Below are 21614 nucleotides of genomic sequence, written 5' to 3'. Positions count from 1 at the left end.
ACTTTAATATTATTTTATTTTGTTGCATGGAACAGGTTATTGCCTCGTTGGATAGGGGTATCAGTTGGTCTTATTGTGGGTTATTCGTCCGGTTCGTTAGCTGGTCCGGTTTTATGACAACAAGATCAGAAGGAAACCAATAATCTAACCCTCGTTTTAAAATAGAAAAAGACTTATTTACCATTGTTGAGTCTTATTCACTCGTTCCTGGATTTTTATTTACAGCGGCTGCTGCCACTGCCACTTATGATTTTGCCACATGTATATCAATAAATCTAACGATTGCGTATGGACTTAAGTGTAAATTAATCTTTTTTATTTTACTTTTATAGATATATTTGAAATTTATAAACTTAGGTTCTTGGATGTTGGATCTCCCATGAAAAAAACCCATCTCTGGATTTTCAATCCTACAAGAATGAGTCTCTTCTTGGGTCGTTGATCCACGATGGATCGTACCGTCTCTACAATCATCTTTGGCGACGAACTAGGCATTTCTTAACACCTTCCACAGTCCCACCTGAGAAGAAACTTCTTAATTTGCAGTGGTAAGGTCATTTGTCAATAAGTTTCTTCTGCTTTATAAATTCATTTATAGATTTAATTCAAATGACATAGAACAAAGTGTCTCTCATAGTAGATTGCCTCTTAATAGTTGTGGGTTAATCCGAAAATCTGCTCTTAAAGCATCCCAAAAGATCAATACAAATAAAAATCCCTTCTTACATTCTTTTTTTTATTTTTCCCTAAAAGATGAATCAAATTTGAAAGTAAAAGAGGAAAATTGAAATTTTATCACTTAACTCAATCATTCTAAAGTAAGGATGCATAAAAAATAAAAATAAAAACGGATTCACATCCTCTGTAATTCCTTTCCCTACAATTCCCAGTAATTCCCTCATAGGATTGTGCCACGTGGAATTTAAGTAATTCAAAGGTTATCCAACAAACTAGAATTTAAATAAAATTCAAATTTATGGGTGGGTTTAAATAAAATTAAAATTTAGTTTAAATTAGATAACCGAATCATGTTAAGGGAGTGTATATAATATTTGTTTCTTATACGTTTTTGAGTCTCATGGCAAATGAAAGCCTCCCCAATATGTGCTCATTTTTAATCTTTGTTTCTAATGAGTAAGAGAATTCTTCTTTTGGACTGATATAGAGACAAAAGAAGAAGAAAAGTACATCTTTTCTCTAAATCATCTTTTCTTTGCTCACTAATTATTAAGTTAATTTCTTTGGTTTTTTAAAATAAAATAAAAAAACTCAAATTTACTTTCAACTAGGATTTTTCAATTCAACCTTGGTCTTGGTAACATAGTCTTTTAATTCCCCTGGTTCGACCCCTTACTTTCTGATAACTAGGTTAGTATAAGACTTTATTTTTGATTTGTTAACGACACGATCAATTACAAAGAAGAATACTATTAAAATGTAGAAACGTTAGATCACCAACTTCATCCGAAAAGAATCCGTATGAATACTCTTCTGAACTAGGTAGTATAAGACTTATTTTGATTGGAATGACACGACAATTACAAAGAAGAATACTATTAAAAGTGAACGTTAGATCACCAACTCATCCGAAAGTGCTCACCGATAACTAGGTTAGTATAAGACTTTATTTTGATTGGTTAATGCCACGATCAATTACAAAGAAGAATACTATTAAAATGTAGAAACGTTAGATCACCAACTTCATCCGAAAGGAATCCGTATGAATACGTAAGAAGGTACAGCAGAGATTCAACCCTAGTTTAATCAAGACAATAATAACATAATTCTCAACAAGTTGAAGTATCATCTACCTCATTCATATGATGGAGCTTTGGCAAGAAAGACAAATTAAAGATGTCCCAAAACAAACTATAAATACCATGCTCAACGAACCTGCACACAAATCTTGATAAAATATACTGGCATGCTGTAGAAGTATTTAATTAACCATCTGTGTTACACTGGCCCTATGTCACAAAGCATTGCCTTCCATCACATGAGAATGGCAGAGCCCCGAGATTCTAATCACTCGAGGATCCATCCTCATCATCTTCATGCTGTGTCACAACCTTCTCTATAAACCTCTTACGGACTCCATCAATGATGGCCTTTCCTGATGGGTCACTTCCACTCTGACCATCATCTAGAACTGGATTTGACTGGCATAGGGCTAGAGCAATACCTGATAATTTAAAAACAGGTGAGTTTAGAATGATCGAGCCAACTGAGTAGTAAAAGTTATTCACAAAGACCAACAAAAGGATTAGAGAAACGGAGGCAACAGCAATTTCAACAAAGCTCCTGGAAAACAAAATTTAGCATGACTAATAGCCCGGTACTGTGGTCATGACCAACAAAGGTTTCTGTTATAAAACACTTCTGAAACGGCCATGTATGGCCCCTGGTGCCCTGCTGCTTAGCAACTTGGCCCAGCCATGTGAGGACTGGTGGTATGGCATTGTGCACCCATTCATTGCTGCTCCATTTGCCGATCTGATGGTCATGGTCATGCAGCCTACACCTCAAGCCAATACCCACTGTGGCACTACCACATCAGCAATTATGCACCATGCCACTCAAACAGGAAACCAAACAGAGTTTGGGATGAAGAGGTAGAAAGTGTATCATAGTTTGTACAAAATATGGTTTTGATATAAAGAGAGGTGTCCAAGCCACAAACGGTGCCTCAAATCCTGAAGACATGCTTCCAGCACACTTTCGATCACCCAAGGGGCATGCCAATCAGATATAATCAAGCACCATTGGACAATCTCAATTAAATAAATAACTAATGAAACCCAACCTAGGTCAGTTCTGAGAGTCTCCAATTATTAGTGAAAAACCATAGCCTATCCACCTCTTTCAGAAAATACAACTAATAAAGACATAACTAAGAAATCCATCAAGACCTAGAGAACAAATGAGTCAACACTTAAAAGAGTGCAAATAGAAACAGATTTTTAATAAGAACCAATCTCATTACCTAAATCTTACAAGTATACTCTATGGGGAAGGAGGGAAGATGAGAACCAAGAGGCTGACACCCAAGACCTCCTGATATATATCATTGACAGACTTGATCTCAAAGTCTCACAAAAAAAAAAAAAGCAAACAGGTTCACTCAACAACCCCCCCCCCCCCCAAAAAAAAAAAAAAAAAAAAAAAAAAAAAAACCAAAAGCAAACTGAATACATTAGCTCTGATCCAAGACAACCCTAACCCACAGTCAAGTAAAATTTTTCCATAAAAATCTGGAGTAAATTGTTGACAATGCCCATGAAAAGCAATGTAAATGGACACTAAAAAACACTGATTAAACAAATACCTTCAGGTGTGCACCTTCGACCAAAATGATGCAAGCCAACATATGTTGCTTTGACAGCCCCATTATTGTACACCAGTAGTGTAGGAAGATTGCGGTCTGGGTAGTTTGGAATACAATCCGTAGATATTATCTTAACAAACTTTGTTTCTCGATATCTTGCAGCCAGTTCTTCTAGACAAGGCATCAGTTGACCACATTCTGGAATTCTGTTAGAAATTATGACAAATATCAATAAGACAAAAGCAGCTGACAAGCAAGTATGCATAGACAAATAATATCTAGCATGCAGGAGAGAATCAGCATAGTAAATTTGACACGCTAGAGTTATAACTACTAATTCAAGATGCTCCACTAACATCCTAAAGCATAAGCATCTCTGAATTTGACATGCTTGTGCAATCTCTAATGGATATTTTTCTTGAAAAAATGAATAAAAGAAAATCATAAACTATACACTCATGATGTCATAACATTGTAAGCAGCCCACATCATAGAACCAACTTTTCCCAACTCAACAAGGTATACAATAAATCATTTGAAATCCAGCACAGCTAAAACTAAGAAGTCTCAAGAAAATAAAATAGTCAAGTGATAAGAAGGATGAAAAAGATCAAACATTACCCTTCCTTGAACAGAAATACAACAACCCAAACATCTGTTGGGGCCTGTGAAACCTCCCGAACAAAATCTGATCCTGATATTGGAATAACTGATCCAAACCTTGAAACCCTGCATGTTTCTCTCATTTCTGCCAGCCTCTTCTTCCTTTTAGACACAATAAAAAGCTACAATTTTCAAACTGGATTTAAAAGTTAAGACAAGAGACCATGCAGGAAAAAAAAATGCTTTTTAAAAAGAGTTTTGCGGGAAGGGAGAAAGACTGAATTCATAAAATGAACCTGTACTCTTCAAGAAACCGATCATCTTCAAGAGTGTCATCGTCCTCAAGCTCTTCAAGCTCTTCTTCAGTTTTCTCATCAATCCAAGCTTTGTCCTTGGGCTTTAAGTCTTCATCTTGAGCAGGAACAAAGCTAGGAGGTTTGAAAGGAGCAGGCTTGGCAGGTAGATTACCTAGTTTTCTCTGTATATCATCCCATTGTGTGGATGCTCCTTCAACATCCTTATAAACAAAATGGTAGTCCGCCATTGACAGATGGGCTCAGAGCTTATTTTATGTTTCTTAATCTCTGTTTAAAAAAGGTATCTACAAACATGCACCAATGCCCAGCACACAGCATCAACACTTTCTTCTAATATTCTGGTTCATTCATGAACACCTGTACCAAAATTTGTTGCGATATCAATCTTGATACTCTGTTGAATCCCAGATGTTATATGAGAACATCAACACAATCAAACAACATCAAGATGTTCAGTAGTACACTAAATAAGATTGACACATGATGCTATCAAACAGGGCAATCATATAAAAAGGCTGGTTAGAATTATTAGAATTGCAAAAAAGATTAAAAAGCAAACATTATCAGTTGCTAAGCAATAAAACAGTCCTGATATTACCTAAAACTCAACCTGAAACTGAAACTGAACCATGGACAAAGATAACGGGGGTGCATATTGCAGAAGCTGGTACAAAATACCACCTCCAAAAGTAAAGGAAAAAGAAGAGAAAGAGGAAAATATAAGTTTATGTCTCCCACTTGGGCTGCAAAGCAGGCTTCCTACCTAACCGCAACCTTACTTCCCTCTAGGGTTTTGGATCCAATGACCTGCTTCTCTAGGTCACAGCGTAACACAAGAAATTCTAAAGGATACATAATAACTCAATTTAGGCTCTTTTTGGTATCAATTCTCATTGTCTATTATGACTATTTAAAATAAATAAGTATAAGAATTCCTTATTGGTCAAGAATGAAAAATGGTTTGGTGACATTTGTCGACAATAAATTATAGAATGAAAAATAAGTTTGGTATGTCAAAATGAAAATTTTCTAGAAATTAATACAAATTTTTTTCTATTAATCTAAATATTAACAATTAACTAATTACCAAAAAATGCATCAAACAAAATATTAGCTTAACAATATTCATATAAACTATAAATTTTCCAAGAAAACAATCATACTTACTACAATATCAATGTAATGTCTACTAAAATTAAAATTACACCAAATACTTATAAAGAAAATAAGTATCTATACATTCATCATCTATCCTAATAAGCTTCCACAATTTGTTTTGCAATTTTCTTTCGATATGATTCCCATCGTAATTGTTCTATGCGGCCTACCACATCGGCAATGTCCAAGACCTCATCATCATCGCTACCACTGCTTTCAAATTGAATAGCATAGATTAAAAAATAACAATATAAAGACTAAAATACCACAATTAATCAGCGCAAATCAACATATTAATGGTGTAAAGAAGAAATTGAATAGATTAGATAGACGACAAAGATTACAATACATTTGGTGTAACCTAGATGATCTAAAATTTAGAGTACTTCATCATCAACATGTTGGTCAGCTATTAACAATGTCTTTGCCTTGATGAGTAGATCCCTTGTTCATTCTAAATTGATGACTAGTGGTCCCACATTTACCCAATGGCAATAAAATGCAGAAGATTATGATCTTTATTGGCTTGACTTGCATAACATAGCCTACATTCTTGGAATATTCCTGGATATGTTTATACCCCACCACCCCCAACCCCCAAAAAATAAAAAATAAAAATCCCCCTCTGACAAGAGTTTTTTTTTTTTTTGGTACTTTACTATACTGGATGCAATCAAATCAATACAATGCATATCCATACACCTCTTCATTTTGTTTTCAAAGGAGAACACAAATTATACAAACTGATTTGATGCAATACTAAACCTTACCAAACCTTAGAGCCAAACTCCTTCCGAGATAATTTACATCTTCCATGCAGACAATTCAATATTTTCTTGTACGACACAATACTTCATATGAAACAATGCTGTTTTTAATTCCCCTAATGATACAATACTAAACTTCGATACTTCAATCCTTGGCCTTAGGATACTTCCAGCAGAAAATTTACAAGCAGATCTAGTTAAAACTTAGCCCTCCAATAGCTTCCGCAATAATTTACATCTTCCAGGGAGACACTTTAGTATTTCTAACTCTTCCTTTTAAAAGGGCCCGCTAGATTATACATACCAATGCGATACAATACTTGATATAAGACAACACGTACTTTGAAAATCTCAGTTTCATCAATCCATAAGAGCATCACTTCATGGTTTTGACTTGGGTATCTATGCTTAGATGATTTATATGTAGATTTTTGGTTTTGATTATTTTGACCTTGCATGTTTTATTTTGTATTACATGTGAAAAGAAAAACAGATACATGTTTGTGTGAGCTTTGAACTTCTTGGACATATGTGCCTGTAGTATGTTGTGTACATGCATCACGTGTTAACTGTTTCTTTATTTTGCAGGTGCAGCATCCCAAATATAGTTTTTTTTTCATTTGAGTTGTGAACAGTCTTACAAATCAGGAGGTACAGATCAAAAAGTATCTGCTTATTCTAAGGAAAAGGAGTTGAGAAAATTTTCACAAAACTAAATCTGAAAGAGAAAACTGCAAAAGCCGAATGGCTGAAGCAACACAAATAACTAAGATGAATTCAGTCCAAATTTATCATCTTTCTTGCTTGCTTTCTTTTTTCCTTTTGTGTTCAGATAGAAAAAGGAAACCAAGCCCATTGCCTAGCAATTTTAAAAGACAAATTATGAAATCCACTGAACATGATTGACACTAGTTGGGGGATAATAGCTTTGTATGCTCACCATTTTCCCAAGCATGTACAAAGTTAAAGTTAGAAGACTCTGATAGAAGTTCTGTTTTCACTTGTGGTTCAACATACACATTAATTTTCAAGGCATACATGACAATACCAATCACAGTATTTTACACATGGAGAATTGATGCACTGACCACTCCAAGAAAAAATAACATCCTTCACTTGGAAACAAAGTTGTTATTCTAATGTAGCACATTCACCAAGACCATGTTAAGCAAAACACATCAGTCGGTATTTTCCAGATTGTTAATCGGCAGGCACCTAAATTGTTAGGAAGTTAAAACAATGACCGATGAAAATAGAATCTGTCCTTTCTTTCACTTACCTTAGGAACGGTCAACTGAAACTCGAGGCTTTTGCAGGGGAGAAGTCTTTGAGGTCAGTCGATCTTTGAGGCCCTGCTTAGTCTGCTAACCCTTGGAATTGCTGATGAGCTTTTGGGCAGTGAAGCTTCAGGTAAACTGAATCTGTTCATTAACCAAACAGTCACAAAATAAGATCAACATCGATCAAGGAAATAGAGCTGAACCCAAAAATTCGAAAACCAAAAGAAGAGATTATCCAAAACATCAGGTAAATTACTCGGTTAATTTGTATTATAAAAATCTAAAACTGCTCAACGATTTCTCAACCAGGAGGAAGCATCGACGGAGAGCTTTGTGATACAGATCGTCCAAAAAGAAATGAAATAAAATTAAAAATAAATCCTTTCAAAACTCCGAAACAAGAAAATAGAGAGAACTAGAAAAGAAATTCATCAATGCAGATCCACCTTCAGAATTGAGAAATTGTTTTTGCAAGAATCGAGAGCTTCCTTGAGACAGGGAAGGAGGGTCTGAGAGAAGCCGCCGTAGACTTGACAAGAATTTTTCCAGGAAATGAGAGATGCGGTAGGGTTTGAGAAGTGATTTTATAAAATAATGTGTTTTTACTGATATACCCCTATCTTAACTTCAAAATTTTAAGTATACCCCCGCATAAAGGAAGAGAATAACTTTTCAAGAATAATCCATAATCGACTTTTAATCCATTGTGGATTTTGAAGGTTTTTTTATTATTTTAAATAAAAATAAAAATAATAATGAATCCCAAACAATTTAAAACAATTAAAAAAACTCATAATATACAATGAGAATTGATATAAAAAACGAGTCTTAAATTATATTTCACATTCATGTGCGGCTGTACCTCACTTTTTTTTTTTTGGGTTTGCCAACCCCGGTTTATATACCAGTGGTTCAACCCGCATCGCACACCTGGCTGTGGTGGCTGGGTGTGGTGGGTGAGTCTCCCCATAACCACCTTCTCCTGATTTTTTTTCCTTAGTGCGAATGATGTAAGGAACAGAGCAAAGCTGCAGAGGGCAGTGAGCTTCAAGCTCCTTGGTTCGATGACTGACTCAAAACCTCTGAGAAGTGTGCACAGCAACCTCAAAGAAGTTGGAATGGAGTGAGACTCCTGACTAAGTTACTCGAGTCAGATCCAATTCCAAAACCAGTTGTACTTTTCTAACAAAAACTTGAAGCAACCAAAAGCAAGACCAAAACGATGATGAATGACGTTAAGCAAACTCAATGTGGGCTGGTCAAATTTCTCAGGAAAAAAAGAAAAAAAAATAGATCGCAATTAGTTCAATCCAGTTTGAAGTACTTGCAATTCAATAACCTATTTGGCTTCAAAGAGATCCAGTCTTTAGCTACACCATTCAACATGGCTAGGGATAAACCTACCGATGCCTAAATTTCAATAGTTGGTGTAAAACAATCAAAATAACTCAATCGGACGACGAAATAAAAACCCAAAGAGATTCCTTTGGCCAAACCCTCGAAATTTCACTAAGGAAAAAAAAAAAAGCAGACACAGAGAGGGAGGAAGAAGGACTAACCAGATGTTGCGAATGAGAATTGCAGAATCGAATAGACAGCAGCAGCGCAAAGTACCTTTAAGATGGGAAAGCCAAAGGCGTTAGTGCTGGAAACATTCTAGACAACGCAGCAAGGCAACAACCGATCCGGATAATGGATCCATATCCGATAGAAAAACGGATCGTGGGTCACCGGGTTATATCCGATAGACAAACGGGTTGTGGGTCACCGCCTTAAAGGACGACAGCGCGATATGTGTAATTTACTAAATAAATGGACAGCGCGATACGTGTAATATACTAAATAAATGGTTGAGATTAGAAGACATTTTTTAGTGAAAAATTCTCACTTTTTTATCTAAAATTTACTAGCCAAGTTAATTTTTTTCACATTATTGAATACCCTCATGATTAAAAACCCCACGCACGATTCACTTTTTCTTTCTCCTTTTACATCTTTTTTGTATCTACTGTTTTCAAGTCTAAAATATCTTTTTTCATTCTTGAATCTATGTGATTTCTATTCTTGCGTTATTATTTTTATTTTCATTTTTTTTCCGATAAATATAATATTGAAAATAGATATAAAAAAAACTAATTAAGACTTACAATGTTGACAATAGAGGATCTAATTGATAAATTAAATAACTCAATGAATAACATTAATATTATAAAGTATCTTAACGGGTGGCATTGAAAAAAATTTTGTGCACACAAATTGATTTTTACTTTTTTCTTTGTCCAAATTTTACAGAGTGACTGCACAAGTTACCCAAATTAAGGTCAATTGGGACCAAGTTAAACTGGGCCAAGCTCAACAGCGTTGGGCCTGAGTGAAACATCTTAAATCAATCTTAGGGCTGGGATGGGCTGGAGGTTGGGCTTGGGCTTGGGCCTCTTTTTATTCTCTCTTTTATCTCTGGGTCTGTATAATATTACGCTTATTGGATTGTATTAATTTTGTTTTTGCTATGGCCCTCTTCGTAGACAAAATCACTTTTTTCTCTATTTGTGGGGTTTTTTCCTACTCCATATAAAATGAATACCGATCATTTGAACTTGAATACTAAAAAATGAAAATTTTGAATTTACCGCGTCAATATTTATGGAGAATTTTGATAATGGATAGAGAATACACATATTGACATATATTTATTTTTCAAAAATATTACATATGTCATCAATAAGAATCAAACTTATGATCTCTTTGCTAAGAGGTATCAATCCGGCTGAAGCTACCCTTGATTCAGGGCCCAAAAATCAAATTTGATCCCTCTTGGTCTGAGTGCCAAGTTCGTCAAATCTCAATTGTTTATGTTCAAACTCCCTCGTCTGTACTCAGTGAAAAGGTTGGTGGTTAAAACTCTCAAGTTAGCCATGACAAGTTTATGGATAGGGCTTTCAATTTTCACACAAAACAATAAGATATACATGAAAAACAATGAAAACTTACATGATGAACTACAAATCCACAATTAAATCTTAGTCTAACTGGTCCCTATATGATAGTTTATTCTCCCTCGATTAAAATTCTTTTAAAAATACATAAATAAATCGTTGTACTTTTGTCCAGAGTCAAAACATGAGAATTGTAACAATTGAGGGTCTTGATTTTCTTTGAAAAAAATGTTTGTTGTGTATTTCAATAGTCTTTCAATTGGGAATATAGAAGCAAAATAGAATCTTCATTTGATGAGGAGCTTTCACACAGATGAGGATTGACATTCATTAATTAAAGTCGAAAATGATCTTCCTATCATATGGGTAGAAGTAGAAAAGTAACCCTTGAGTGGAAAAATTACTTTTTATTGATTTTGGTTGATAAAAAAGTATTAATTTTTGTAAAGGAATTCTTTGAACAAGTGACATAGAGGAGTTCAAGAGAGATGATGAAACAAGCCTTCTAATCTATTTACATGAAAAGGACACAGGAACTCAAACCTGAAAACAATATTTCTATGACAGTTTCCTTGAAGTTGTTTAATTCTTGTCCTGTTAGATGGAGTTAATAAGAGAAACTTTCAAATATAGTTACTCACCTCTATTTATTTTGATTCAAGAAAAACAAAATTGAAGTCAATGAAGATATTGAAGATATAGATGTGAATGGTACCCTCAAAATGGGACCAAAGAGAACAAATTTGATGAGCAGATCAGGCAGCCGGCGTAAAAGAAAACCAGTGCCTCCATTAATTCGATTATAGCTTCCTTAATTGCTCATTGTCCGATCATTTCATCTTGCAATGCTCCCATTAATGCCATTACAGCTTCTGTAACTAGTCATTGTTGGGTCATATCATCTTTCAACTTCAATCTTGCATGCCTGCAAAATTGGACCACTTCAAATGGTATCCACAATATTACATGGACGACAGTTTGATCAATTTTCGCTTCTTACTTCGGATCTAATCTTGTGTTTTCATGCATATACTTTTTGTAGTTTTTCTTCTTCTTCATGAGTGTAATCCTTTCGAATTGAATAAATGAAGCCTTTAACTAAAAATAAAAAAAGAAAAAAAATTCAATTGGACCACTTCAAATAATTCAGATATCAAAAGACATGCATGGAAATACCATTAAATGCTTGCCTTCTCTCTTTCGCATTAATATTTTTGACTCTTTCCAAAAACAAATGTCAAACACTAAAGAAACCGCTTAGCATGTCACTGCCAACATATAGAAGGTGACTAAGATACTGAGTATTTAATGGGTTTGAACCCTAGCTAGTAGCTACCCACTCTTTCTTTCTCCTTGATGCACCATGAACCTCCTTCTGGGTCGAACCGTAAGCTGCAAAAGGTTACTGAGAAAACCCTAGTTATGAAATCAGTGAGTTAAATATCTTTTTGAGTTCTCACAGGAAGAAAGAAAAAAAAGGAGAAAAAAAGAAGAAGTATTCTTCTTGTGATTCTTAGGCCATTACTGGTTTTCCTTGGTCATCTGGTTCATGTCTAACTTCTAATCAAAGAGGTGCAGGTCCCTTAATGTCAGCGTAAGCTGCCCAATATATTAAACATTTGAGAAATATTTGACTGTGTTCTTATCAATTCTGTAATTAATCTGGAAGGTTCTATCTTGAATGATTATGTTTAATTTGAAGTCCGACTTTGACTTTTTCTTGGGTTATTCACCAGTTCCATCCTTTTCGTGTTAACGGAAACATACCATTTTGGACCTCCGATTCATTCCCCAGAGAAAGAGAGAGAGAGAGAGAGAGAGAGACGGGATCCAATGCATTCATATAAAACAGTTATCTCTTTTAGCTTGGATCTTGTATCTGGGGAAGAACTGAAACTTGTTGCCCGAGAAAATGAACAAAAAATGACTTTTACAACTTTTATTGTCACAAAAGATTGGTGGGTGTGAAGTTGACAATGAAACATATCTTACAGGAACACCTCATGATATAATCATTTTTCAATTCTATTCAAAAAGAGAGACCCCAACAGGATATACACTGAAAATTTCCAGATCTATTACTTCTATTTGTTGTCAACTTCTCGTAAGAGACTTTAGGTTCAGATTACTGTTTAGTTAGCTTTTTGTTGGTGGTTCTTCAAAATGACACCTGTACATAAGACTGTAAGAGTGATGGACAAATGGGTTGCTGGTTTCTTGTAGTTTTGCATATGATAATGACAGATAAGAAATTTTCTTGCATTTCTTAACATTCTAGTAGCTAGCTAGATTCAATATGGTGCAAACTTCAAGAGGTTTGGTATAAGTTCAACATTCATGAATAGTTAAGATAAGAACTGAAAGAGATGAGTTTAGGGGTTTCTAGCTAATAATCTGAACCAGAATGTTGGGCTGGTGATTCCTGTTATTGTACAGAAAGGTCATTGAGATCATCATACTGTATTTGGTGCCCAGTTTCTAAGAACAATTTTTAAAATTTGTCTTACTTTCTAAGGTCAAAAGTAGTGGCATATACATATGATAATTCCAAAAAACTAACTTAAGAACTTAATTAAACAATTTAATAGGATTTAGATGAAGCATTCTTGGCATAAATCAAGGACTATTTGTCTTGGACCTTCAGTTATTCATCCTATTATAAGCATTGTTTTCTCTAAATGGTCATGCATTCAACAATTGAATTGAATTTGTTGATCAAAGCTTTATAGTCTGAAACGTTGAGCTGTTGACTAACTCATGTTCTAAGGCAATATTCGATTTTTGTCAAAGGTTTAAGAAAAAAATAAAAATTTAAACCGGAATTTCAGGACCCAGTGAGGCAATTTCCTTAGATATTTTATGGGGTTGGAGAAATGTAGACGTGCCGCCATATATACCAAACCCAATTATCAAAACTGAGAATTCAAATGTATTACAAACTTCCATGATCATATTCAAATAAACTTGCGAAATAAGAAAAACTAAAGAACAGCCAATCACATGAGTTACTAAGTTACGTATAAATATGTTCCATTTGAAACTCCACTTATATAGAAAATGTGATCATATCTAGAAAAAATCTAAAAAAGATAATATAAATATTCTTTTCTTCTACAAATGCTGCATCTGTACTTTTTTCTCACTTTTTTGGATGAATTAAGGAAAATGTTTTTCTACAAGGATATTATAACTAAGAAGAAAGGTACTAGAGAGCTAATTATAATTGATTAAAAAAGCGAGATCCTTTTCTTTGCAGTTGCTTGACACTCTCACTTCCAAGGTGCAAACCAAATTTTAGAATTTATTATTAAGAACAATAAAAAGAATGAAACTTGAAAGATACTTAAAACTTAAGAGATTTCTTTTTCTATGCATTTAATTGCTCTTGCATCATTTAATTATTCCAACTTGTCAATTGTAATATAAGACTTTTAAATGTCTTGTCTTTGTTGTAATATATTTTTCTCTCCAGTCAGCAAAAGAAAAAGGAAAATAATGCAAATGCGACCAATTATTGAGGGTGCAATGAGGAATTAAGTAGGTGACATGTATATCATCAAAATAAATACATATTTGAAAGTTTCATTTCACCTTCCTTGCATCAATCAGTAATATTTTCTAGCTAGGGTTGTGAAGTACACTTGGCATTAAAATAATTTTGAGAAAGCAAATTAAAATCTAATTAAGAACTGTTACTCTCAGAGTTGTCACTTAGTTTGGAACCATTCACAAATTTATTTCAAATGGAATACATGTAAGGGTTCCTGTAAATTCACTTGTTATCTTTTGGTTTGAATAATGAATATTATTCTCTCTTGTCTCTTACCGAAAAAAAAAATTAATTCTCTCTTTGTCAATTAAATTGCTAGCAGTTTATCATCTTCTGCTTCAAGCACTCAGCTGTGTCAACCTCCTCTTAATACTGAAAACAAACTCCTTCTTTGTTCTCGGCAAATAGCTGAAGGTGCTTCTATCTCACTTCTGTTCACATAACAAAATGCTTAATTGACATTTATCTTAATGATCAAATGTTCAGATAATTCAGAAAGGAAATGATTACGAAATTAAAGTCCATGATTGCTATTCATACAGGGATGTTCTTAACAAAAGTATCTGTTCTTGGTTTAGCAAGGCACCCTCGATCTAAACCTCCAAGCCTAAGATGGCTTCTGCAGTCTATGCTAACTCTTTAATCTCAAACGATGGTGGGTCAGGAGCTTCTGACAGTAGAACACACTTGTGTGAACGTTAATGGATTAAACACTAGATCCATTCAACCTTATCAGCAACACCTATAAACAACAGAGCTACATCTACACGCCAAAAACATTTAGTAGAGAAGGAAACAGATCTACATCTACACGTTTTACCAAAAACATATGGTAGCGAAGGAAACAAAGCTACTGCATTTTAAAGTTAAGTTAACACATTGTTCTGAAGTTGATAACCCACGGTATTATAATGCATGCTACTTCTTTCCATCCAGAAGGATAAGCATAGGAAGTAAACAAGGAATTCATATTGGCTATGAAAACAACCTGCATTTATTTCTATTTTATAACTGTGACCCACTGCTCTGGCCAAGTTGTTTTAAAGCTAGATTATCAAATTCATGTCTGCACCACTGGTTATGTGATGATCCTGAGCCATTCAATGTGTGGACCATTGCTTGAACAGAAGACACCACATCAACGATTGATATGAAATCTCTTCTGGTCTCCATCAATTGACTTATTCACAAATCTTACCCATCAAGCAGGGATGACCCACAAATTGACATTTTTTAGTATGGGACAAAATGATGATTTCTGCTTCCATAAAAATAAAAACTGATTTCTGCTCTATCTCTCTCTGGCTTTTGACAATGTCAGCTTTTGCAAGTCAAAATTCCACCGAATAATAGTCAAACAACTTGAGCTCTCTCACTTATGACTCTTCACCTAACACTTGAAAATTAAATCAATTTTTAACCCCCCCACACACACAAGCGACTACGTCATATGGGCTTTTACGTGGCCTCAAGCAAGCAGCAACCTCTTTAGCTTATCACACAAAACGCCAGCACAGTGTAATGTGAGAGAGGTACCTTGTTAGTGTTCTGAGAGAATCAAAAGAAAAAGTTGGGTTGAAGACCTTTCTGCCCCTAAAGCTTAAGAATTCAAACCTCAAGACTTGGACCAAGCATTCGCCTCCACCTTATATAGTTTGATCTTCTATATATGGGCAAGTACGGTTCTCTGGAATAGTCATAAATCAATCTCTCTCTCTCTTTCTTGTCTACAACATAGAGAACCAGCACCAGCAAGTTAGCAGAAGGTAGAGAGGAGGAGAGACATGGAGTTAGATAAGCTGAGTGATTGGGATAGTAGCAAAGATGATGATGTTCTACTTCCAGGATTCAGGTTTCATCCTACAGATGAAGAGCTTGTTGGGTTTTACCTGAGAAGGAAGGTGGAAAAGAAGCCAATTAGTATTGAACTCATCAAACAGATTGACATCTATAAGTACGATCCATGGGATCTCCCAAGTAAGTTTTCTTTTCGTTTTTATTTCATTTCTAACTTATCTCTAGATATTTGGATAGCTTCAGCTGGATGCTTCTCCGGTGTTCTTTCATACCCATCCCTCTCTTTGTGGGGCTAAGAGAGAGAGAGAGAACCGACATAAATTTTCTCGCCGCCCTTATAGTGTCCAATTCCAGTCCACCATTGCTTTCCTACCACTCCCTAAAAAGGCTGAGCTCTTTGGAGATGAGCCAAATCTCATGTAAAGCTACTTTAATGCTTTTTAGGAATTCAGTAAGGAAATTCCTGTTGGTCAGTTTATAAAAAATGTTCCAGATTGAAAAGTGACTAATATAGGAAGGCTCCCCAGACCCCCAATGCCCATGAGAGTCTGGATCCTTTGTTGGTTAGGGTAAAGAAATTTGTTCTCTTCATGTTTTTCTACTATACAACAAGTGTAATGTCCACCTTTAGGTACTAATGAAATGAATCAAATTAGAAGTGGGTCCCATTTGGGTTCTACCAAAGTGGCCTGGTCACCCTTATTGTGCTATAAAGAAACATAAGGTGATCAGCACAAACCTTCCGAGGGTAGGTGCTCGAAATGATATCATTTTGTAAAAAAAATATAATAATTCTTTTCTTTTCTTTTCTTGGTTACATTTTTTAATAATCCTTCTCTTTTCTTGGTTACATTCTTACTCTAGCTGTCTTGTTTCCCAACGGCAAATTCTGAAGCTTCAGTCTAATTGATATTATCTTTTCTTTGTCTTGTGCAAATACAGAAATCACTACAGCTGGGGACAAGGAGTGGTATTTCTTTTGTGTTAGAGGGAGAAAGTATAGGAACAGCATAAGACCTAATAGAGTAACAGGATCTGGCTTTTGGAAAGCAACCGGCATCGATAGGCCAATATACTCTGTTGCAGAAAACCATGACTGCATAGGCCTCAAGAAATCCTTAGTTTACTACAGAGGAAGGGCTGGAAAAGGCACCAAAACTGACTGGATGATGCATGAATTTCGGCTTCCGGCAAATGGGAAAAGCTCCAACAATCCCAATTCTAAGAACACTGCTCAAGAAGCTGTAAGACTATTTCTTTTATTTAATCTTCTGTCTTGATCATTTCTACTGCAGTGAATTAAACATGAGTTAATATGATTTACGGGTTTTGTGGTGACAGGAAATCTGGACACTATGTCGAATCTTCAAGCGAAACGTGACTAATTATAAGTACACAACAGAATGGAAAAGAAGCACAAGCAACAAACAAAACCCAGTTGCTGATTCAAGTTCTCAAACATGCAGCTTCGAGTCTGATATTACAGAAAAGAGCAAAAGCTTTGTAGCTAGTTCTGTCACTCAACAGAATGATAAGAAGCCAACAGCTATTAATTACATCGATGAAAAGGACCAGTTGTTCTCAACCCAGTTGAATTCTATAGCCCAAACACCATTAACTTCATTGTATCCAAGCTTTCCAAATAGCAATGGGAATGATTTATTCAGAGAAGGGAACTGGGATGAGCTTGCATCCATAGTTGAGTTTGCCATAGATCCAACCTTTCAGCTGTATGGTAGCAGATAAGGTGGCAAATAGGGTTTCTTTCTTTATTTTTTCTTTTTCTTTTTTCCCTCTCCTCCTCCTCCTGTAAGTATTAAACTTTGATTTAGGGCTTCTTTGCTTCTAGTTGCTTCTGTAAGAATTAACCTTTGATGCATAGAATAATACAAGTACTTCATAGGAAGTTCTATGGGAAATTTTGCAGTATTAATTATTAATATTGCAGTTGATCATCTGTTCTTGTAGAAACCAAAGCTGATATAGTAGTTCTATTTCAAGTTCTTAATGGAAAATCTCTCTCTCTTTCTCGCTCACTTGCTATCTATCATTGATGATTTGATGTTTTAACTCAAAATAACTGCTAGGAAGTTGGAAGGAAAGTGATAGATTTAGCTGAAATGAAACTGAACCAAATTAATTACTACATATCATAAGTTGGGTCTGCAAATTTTAAACAATTGAAAATGCATGGGTGGTATGTGAGAATGAGTCAATGTTCAACTGTTTGAGGGTCCCACAAGATAGCCACGTTGGTCAATGAACTGGAATGTATTTTCAAAAATATCTCACTGAATTGCATACCAAAGGTGGCTAGCTTGCAATATTATATCATTTTTTAGGTTCACACTTATGGGGTTTAGGGTCATCTTATTATATTGACCAGAGCAAATGATCAAATCTATAGCTAGGTTGGCTATTATGTTTATGTGTATTTTATTATCTCTAATGTCAAGAAATCGATTGAATGGCAAAATTGACAATTGAGGTATGCATAGGGATATATATATATATATATTCTTTTTTTTCTTTTAAAAAAATATTAGGTTATAATTTTTAGCATTTTGATGCTTACATATGGTGATCAAGTAACATTTTTCTTGTGTAAAATTTTCTTTACATGTTTTTGTATTGGACAATCGTTTTTTATTTGGAAACGAACTTCTGATAAATCTGTTGTGGTTCTCCCTCTCAATTGGGCTCACAATCTGAAAATTCTAATTTTCGAGCAAAAACACTAGTTGGGAGTACATGACAAAGGAGGGTCTTTGAACAAGGACGGAGTGGGGTGGTCTCAAGAGGATTTTACCATCGAGATCATTGTATCAAGTATGTGTTCCCTCGACAGAACATTTTTCATTTTCTACAAAACTCGTTCTTCACACGACTTCTCCCTGATATTTTTTCTCTTATCAAACATCTGTCACTTGTTCTATTCTCTAAGAAGGAGAGAAAACCAAACTGTTATCAAATACATCGTAAGAATCCAATTTACCTTTGATCTCACTTGGAAAAAATGCAAAGAGACAAACTCTTAAGTAGAGAAATTCTGTCATTTGATCTACTTAGACCATTTATTATCTAAGTTAGTTATTGATTCTAATATAGATACAGTCGCATAATCACTCCCTAGCTGACATTGCTTTTGACCTTTTATTGAACTAATCTCAAAATTCTATGGTCAAAGAGTCCACATTAGCTGATGGCTTATAATAATTAAGCTTTAAAATCTCATGGGTATTGAAGAAGCAACAAGATTAAATAGTAGGCCGCCATGATACCCAGCATGTTTCATCTTGTCTCTTTCCTTCCAGAAACAATAAAAATAATAAAATTTGAAATCACTAATCTGAATCATAATCCAGCCATGAAAGAAACCAGCGTGAACATGCTAACTAGAGCCACTGAATAATGATAAATTATTGATAATGATTTTTTTCCGAAATAATATAGGTAAATTAAAGCAATAATATAAAAAATATACACACTTAAACCCTAAAAGTAATCCAAACAAAAAAAAATCAATGGTTAGTTCCTACTCTATAGACATTTTATTCACAATACAAAATCAAATAACAAAATTCAAGATAAAGAACATATATAAATCAAATTAAAAAGAATAACAAAAGAAAAAAAAAGAAACAATAAATAATTGAGAAAAGCTTTTTGTCAATTTCTTGCTTGAAAGGGGGAAGAAAAAGAATAAGAGATAAAAGATAGATAGTTTTATGCAATACATTTTGATTTTGAATACCTATAAGATTTTTTTTTCCAAAATTTCCTTTAACCACGTTGATATAGGAGAGTATAATAGAAAATTAGCTTTATTGACCACATTTATACATCATTTTACCTTTAAACTTGTTCGCTTTTCTTGGGGGGGGGGGGGGTGGGGGGGGGGAAAACGGAAAAATTAAAGGAATTAGTTGGTGACGAAAAATATTGGGGGGGCGGGGACGCGTATTTTTTTGTTGGGTGTGACGAAAAATTTTTGGACAGATTTGCACAAAGTCAAAATGATGATCTTCTGAGTCACTATGAAGTACTGTTTCATCCATTCCTAACTAGCTTTGTTTCCACACTTAGTGACATTAAACCTGATTAATGCCGTCTTTATCATTTAGGTAACAATGGATTGAGACACCTCTCGTCCCAATCCAAGTTCGAGCTTACCGAGGCTGTGTTGAAATATGGTGTTGAAATAATACTAACAAATAGATCATGGATAGAAATATAAACAAAAAGAAAATATGCAAAGATCTATCGTGTTTCACATGTTAATGTGTTGTGTTTCGTTGGCAAAGAAGAAAAACTTTCACCATGTAGAAGAAGAACAGAATGGAAATCATTCCAAAAATCGCACTCAAAACCCTGAGGCGAAAATCCTGAATCCATTAAGTCGGATGCTTCCATCACAAATTTTCTGAATCAGATTGTTCGAATCACCTACCAAAATATATCGATGCCGGTCCATTTTCGAAGTCAGGTACAAGAGTTCAAGCCACAACATATGAAGCATATGGTAACCTATCCGAATGCATACTGATGTAACTGCTGAACCCATAAATGGTCTAATGGATTTTCATTTTCGTTTTTCATTTGTTGGACATCCTTTTCAACACCAGAAAGGCTGAAAGCACCTGGAAGAAATCTAAGATCCACTAATGTATTATCCAACTACTTCTAACCATTGTAATCAATCACATCTCTGCAACTTTCTCTAGAAAATAATTCCCCAAAGTGAAAGTGATTGGTCTTGAGCTTGGATGAGAAGATGTTCATTTCAAACAAAATAAAACCAAATTTCAAATCTTAAACCAACACTCAACATCTAGACGAGCAAAAGAGAACACCTGTGGTTGTTATCAAACTTTTTTTATTTTTTTTTTTGGGTTAACGGTTGGGATCAAACTGAATATGTGTAAGTCTCACAAGTATTCGTAATAGTTTTGTTATTGTTTAGGAGTTTAGTTGAAAATGAAGTCTAATTAAGAGAACTGAAATATGTAAACTTCTTTCAAATTCTTGTTCATTCTATATGTTATCTTAAAGTCAATATGAAAATAACCCTTGATGGAGGGGGAGTTGGGTCATTTGCATTGAACAAAACACTTTGAAGAAGCTTTCTCACGAATTTTGGGACTCCAGTGTTTCAAATTTCAAGTAATGATGTCTAGCCATGGTTTCTGGGATTTGGGTGGGAAGGGGGGACTTGTTTGAATTAACTAGTCAAAATTTTTGACATTGCAGAAGATTACATAAGCATGACAATCGATGCTACTGCCGCAATTTGAACTTTTTTTGCCCTTTTTCTAACTGGTTCTTGTATAATTCATCATCCATTGAACCTAATACAAAGAATAGAGGCATTGAAAAAAAAAAGAGAAAGCGATGCACACGTGCCCGCAAGCGAGACTCACGGCTCTGTGGTGAACGACATCGTCTTTTCATCGTCATTTTGGGAGCTTTTTGGGCATTTTTCTGTTTTTAGTGACATTTTCGCAATTTTGTTGTTCTAGGTTGCTTATCACCTTATAAATCCTTGTTTTGTACTTCTTTTGAAGAAGCTGAATATTTATTGTTCTTGTTAAACATTTGAGGGACAAAATTTCTTTATCAATCCAAGCTTCTATTAGCCTAATTTCTTTGTTCTTTGAGCGATTGAGCATAACACAATAGTACTAGAGATGAAGAGCTTTATTGGATTCAAAATTAAAATTAGTGATTACTCTTCAACAAACATGTTGTTAAGAATCTTACTTTAAGTTTTGTTTTGTAGTCAAAAGACTCAGAACCTTATTTTTTAGCTAGCTTGTAAAACACCTTAGAGGGAGATATATTAAAAGCACCCAAAAGTCATTGCAAGAAGGGTTTTTTTTTC

General features: G+C 34.7%; 2 protein-coding genes across 4 annotated transcripts; one reads left to right on the top strand and one right to left on the bottom strand.

Moving 5' to 3' along the window:
* Nucleotides 1–1906: 1906 nt before the first annotated feature.
* LOC149025766 (Thioredoxin superfamily protein) lies at nt 1907–9101 on the bottom strand. 3 transcript variants are annotated; one of them, XM_089145974.1, is made up of 6 exons: nt 9010–9101; nt 7450–7591; nt 4225–4602; nt 3947–4090; nt 3326–3531; nt 1907–2182 (listed from the first exon to the last, which is right to left on the bottom strand). In XM_089145974.1, the coding sequence occupies exons 3-6, from the start codon at nt 4470–4472 to the stop codon at nt 2022–2024; spliced, it is 759 nt and encodes a 252-aa protein (XP_089002100.1). In that variant the 5' UTR covers nt 4473–4602; nt 7450–7591; nt 9010–9101; the 3' UTR covers nt 1907–2021. The 3 variants fall into 3 exon arrangements, with proteins under 3 accessions (XP_089002100.1, XP_089002098.1, XP_089002097.1); XM_089145972.1 differs by lacking the exon at nt 9010–9101 and adding an exon at nt 7897–8048 and having other exon boundaries at nt 4225–4639; XM_089145971.1 differs by lacking the exon at nt 9010–9101 and adding an exon at nt 7897–8048.
* Nucleotides 9102–15608: 6507 nt separating this feature from the next.
* Nucleotides 15609–17780, top strand: LOC149025765 (transcription factor JUNGBRUNNEN 1-like). The gene is made up of 3 exons (XM_089143186.1): nt 15609–15913; nt 16676–16977; nt 17075–17780. Exons 1-3 carry the CDS (start codon nt 15721–15723, stop codon nt 17477–17479), a joined length of 900 nt encoding a protein of 299 aa, XP_088999312.1. The 5' UTR covers nt 15609–15720; the 3' UTR covers nt 17480–17780.
* Nucleotides 17781–21614: the final 3834 nt, after the last annotated feature.

Source organism: Hakea prostrata, chromosome 2, assembly GCF_041222555.1.
Source record: "Hakea prostrata isolate BN-2017 chromosome 2, UWA_Hpros_2, whole genome shotgun sequence".
In the NCBI taxonomy this organism is placed as follows: Eukaryota; Viridiplantae; Streptophyta; class Magnoliopsida; order Proteales; family Proteaceae; genus Hakea; species Hakea prostrata.
The sequence above is the reverse complement of the archived record's forward strand: the minus strand, read 5'-3'. Positions and strand labels throughout refer to the sequence as shown.

Coding starts and splice junctions, on each gene's coding strand:
- LOC149025766 (XM_089145974.1), bottom strand. CDS start 4,472: ATGGCGGACTACCATTTTGTTTATAAGGATGTTGAAGGAGCATCCACA. Junction 4,091..4,224: donor CGGTTTCTTGAAGAGTACAG/GTTCATTTTATG, acceptor TGTGTCTAAAAG/GAAGAAGAGGCTGGCAGAAA. Junction 3,532..3,946: donor GTATTTCTGTTCAAGGAAGG/GTAATGTTTGAT, acceptor AATTTCTAACAG/AATTCCAGAATGTGGTCAAC.
- LOC149025765 (XM_089143186.1), top strand. CDS start 15,721: ATGGAGTTAGATAAGCTGAGTGATTGGGATAGTAGCAAAGATGATGAT. Junction 15,914..16,675: donor CGATCCATGGGATCTCCCAA/GTAAGTTTTCTT, acceptor GTGCAAATACAG/AAATCACTACAGCTGGGGAC. Junction 16,978..17,074: donor AGAACACTGCTCAAGAAGCT/GTAAGACTATTT, acceptor TTGTGGTGACAG/GAAATCTGGACACTATGTCG.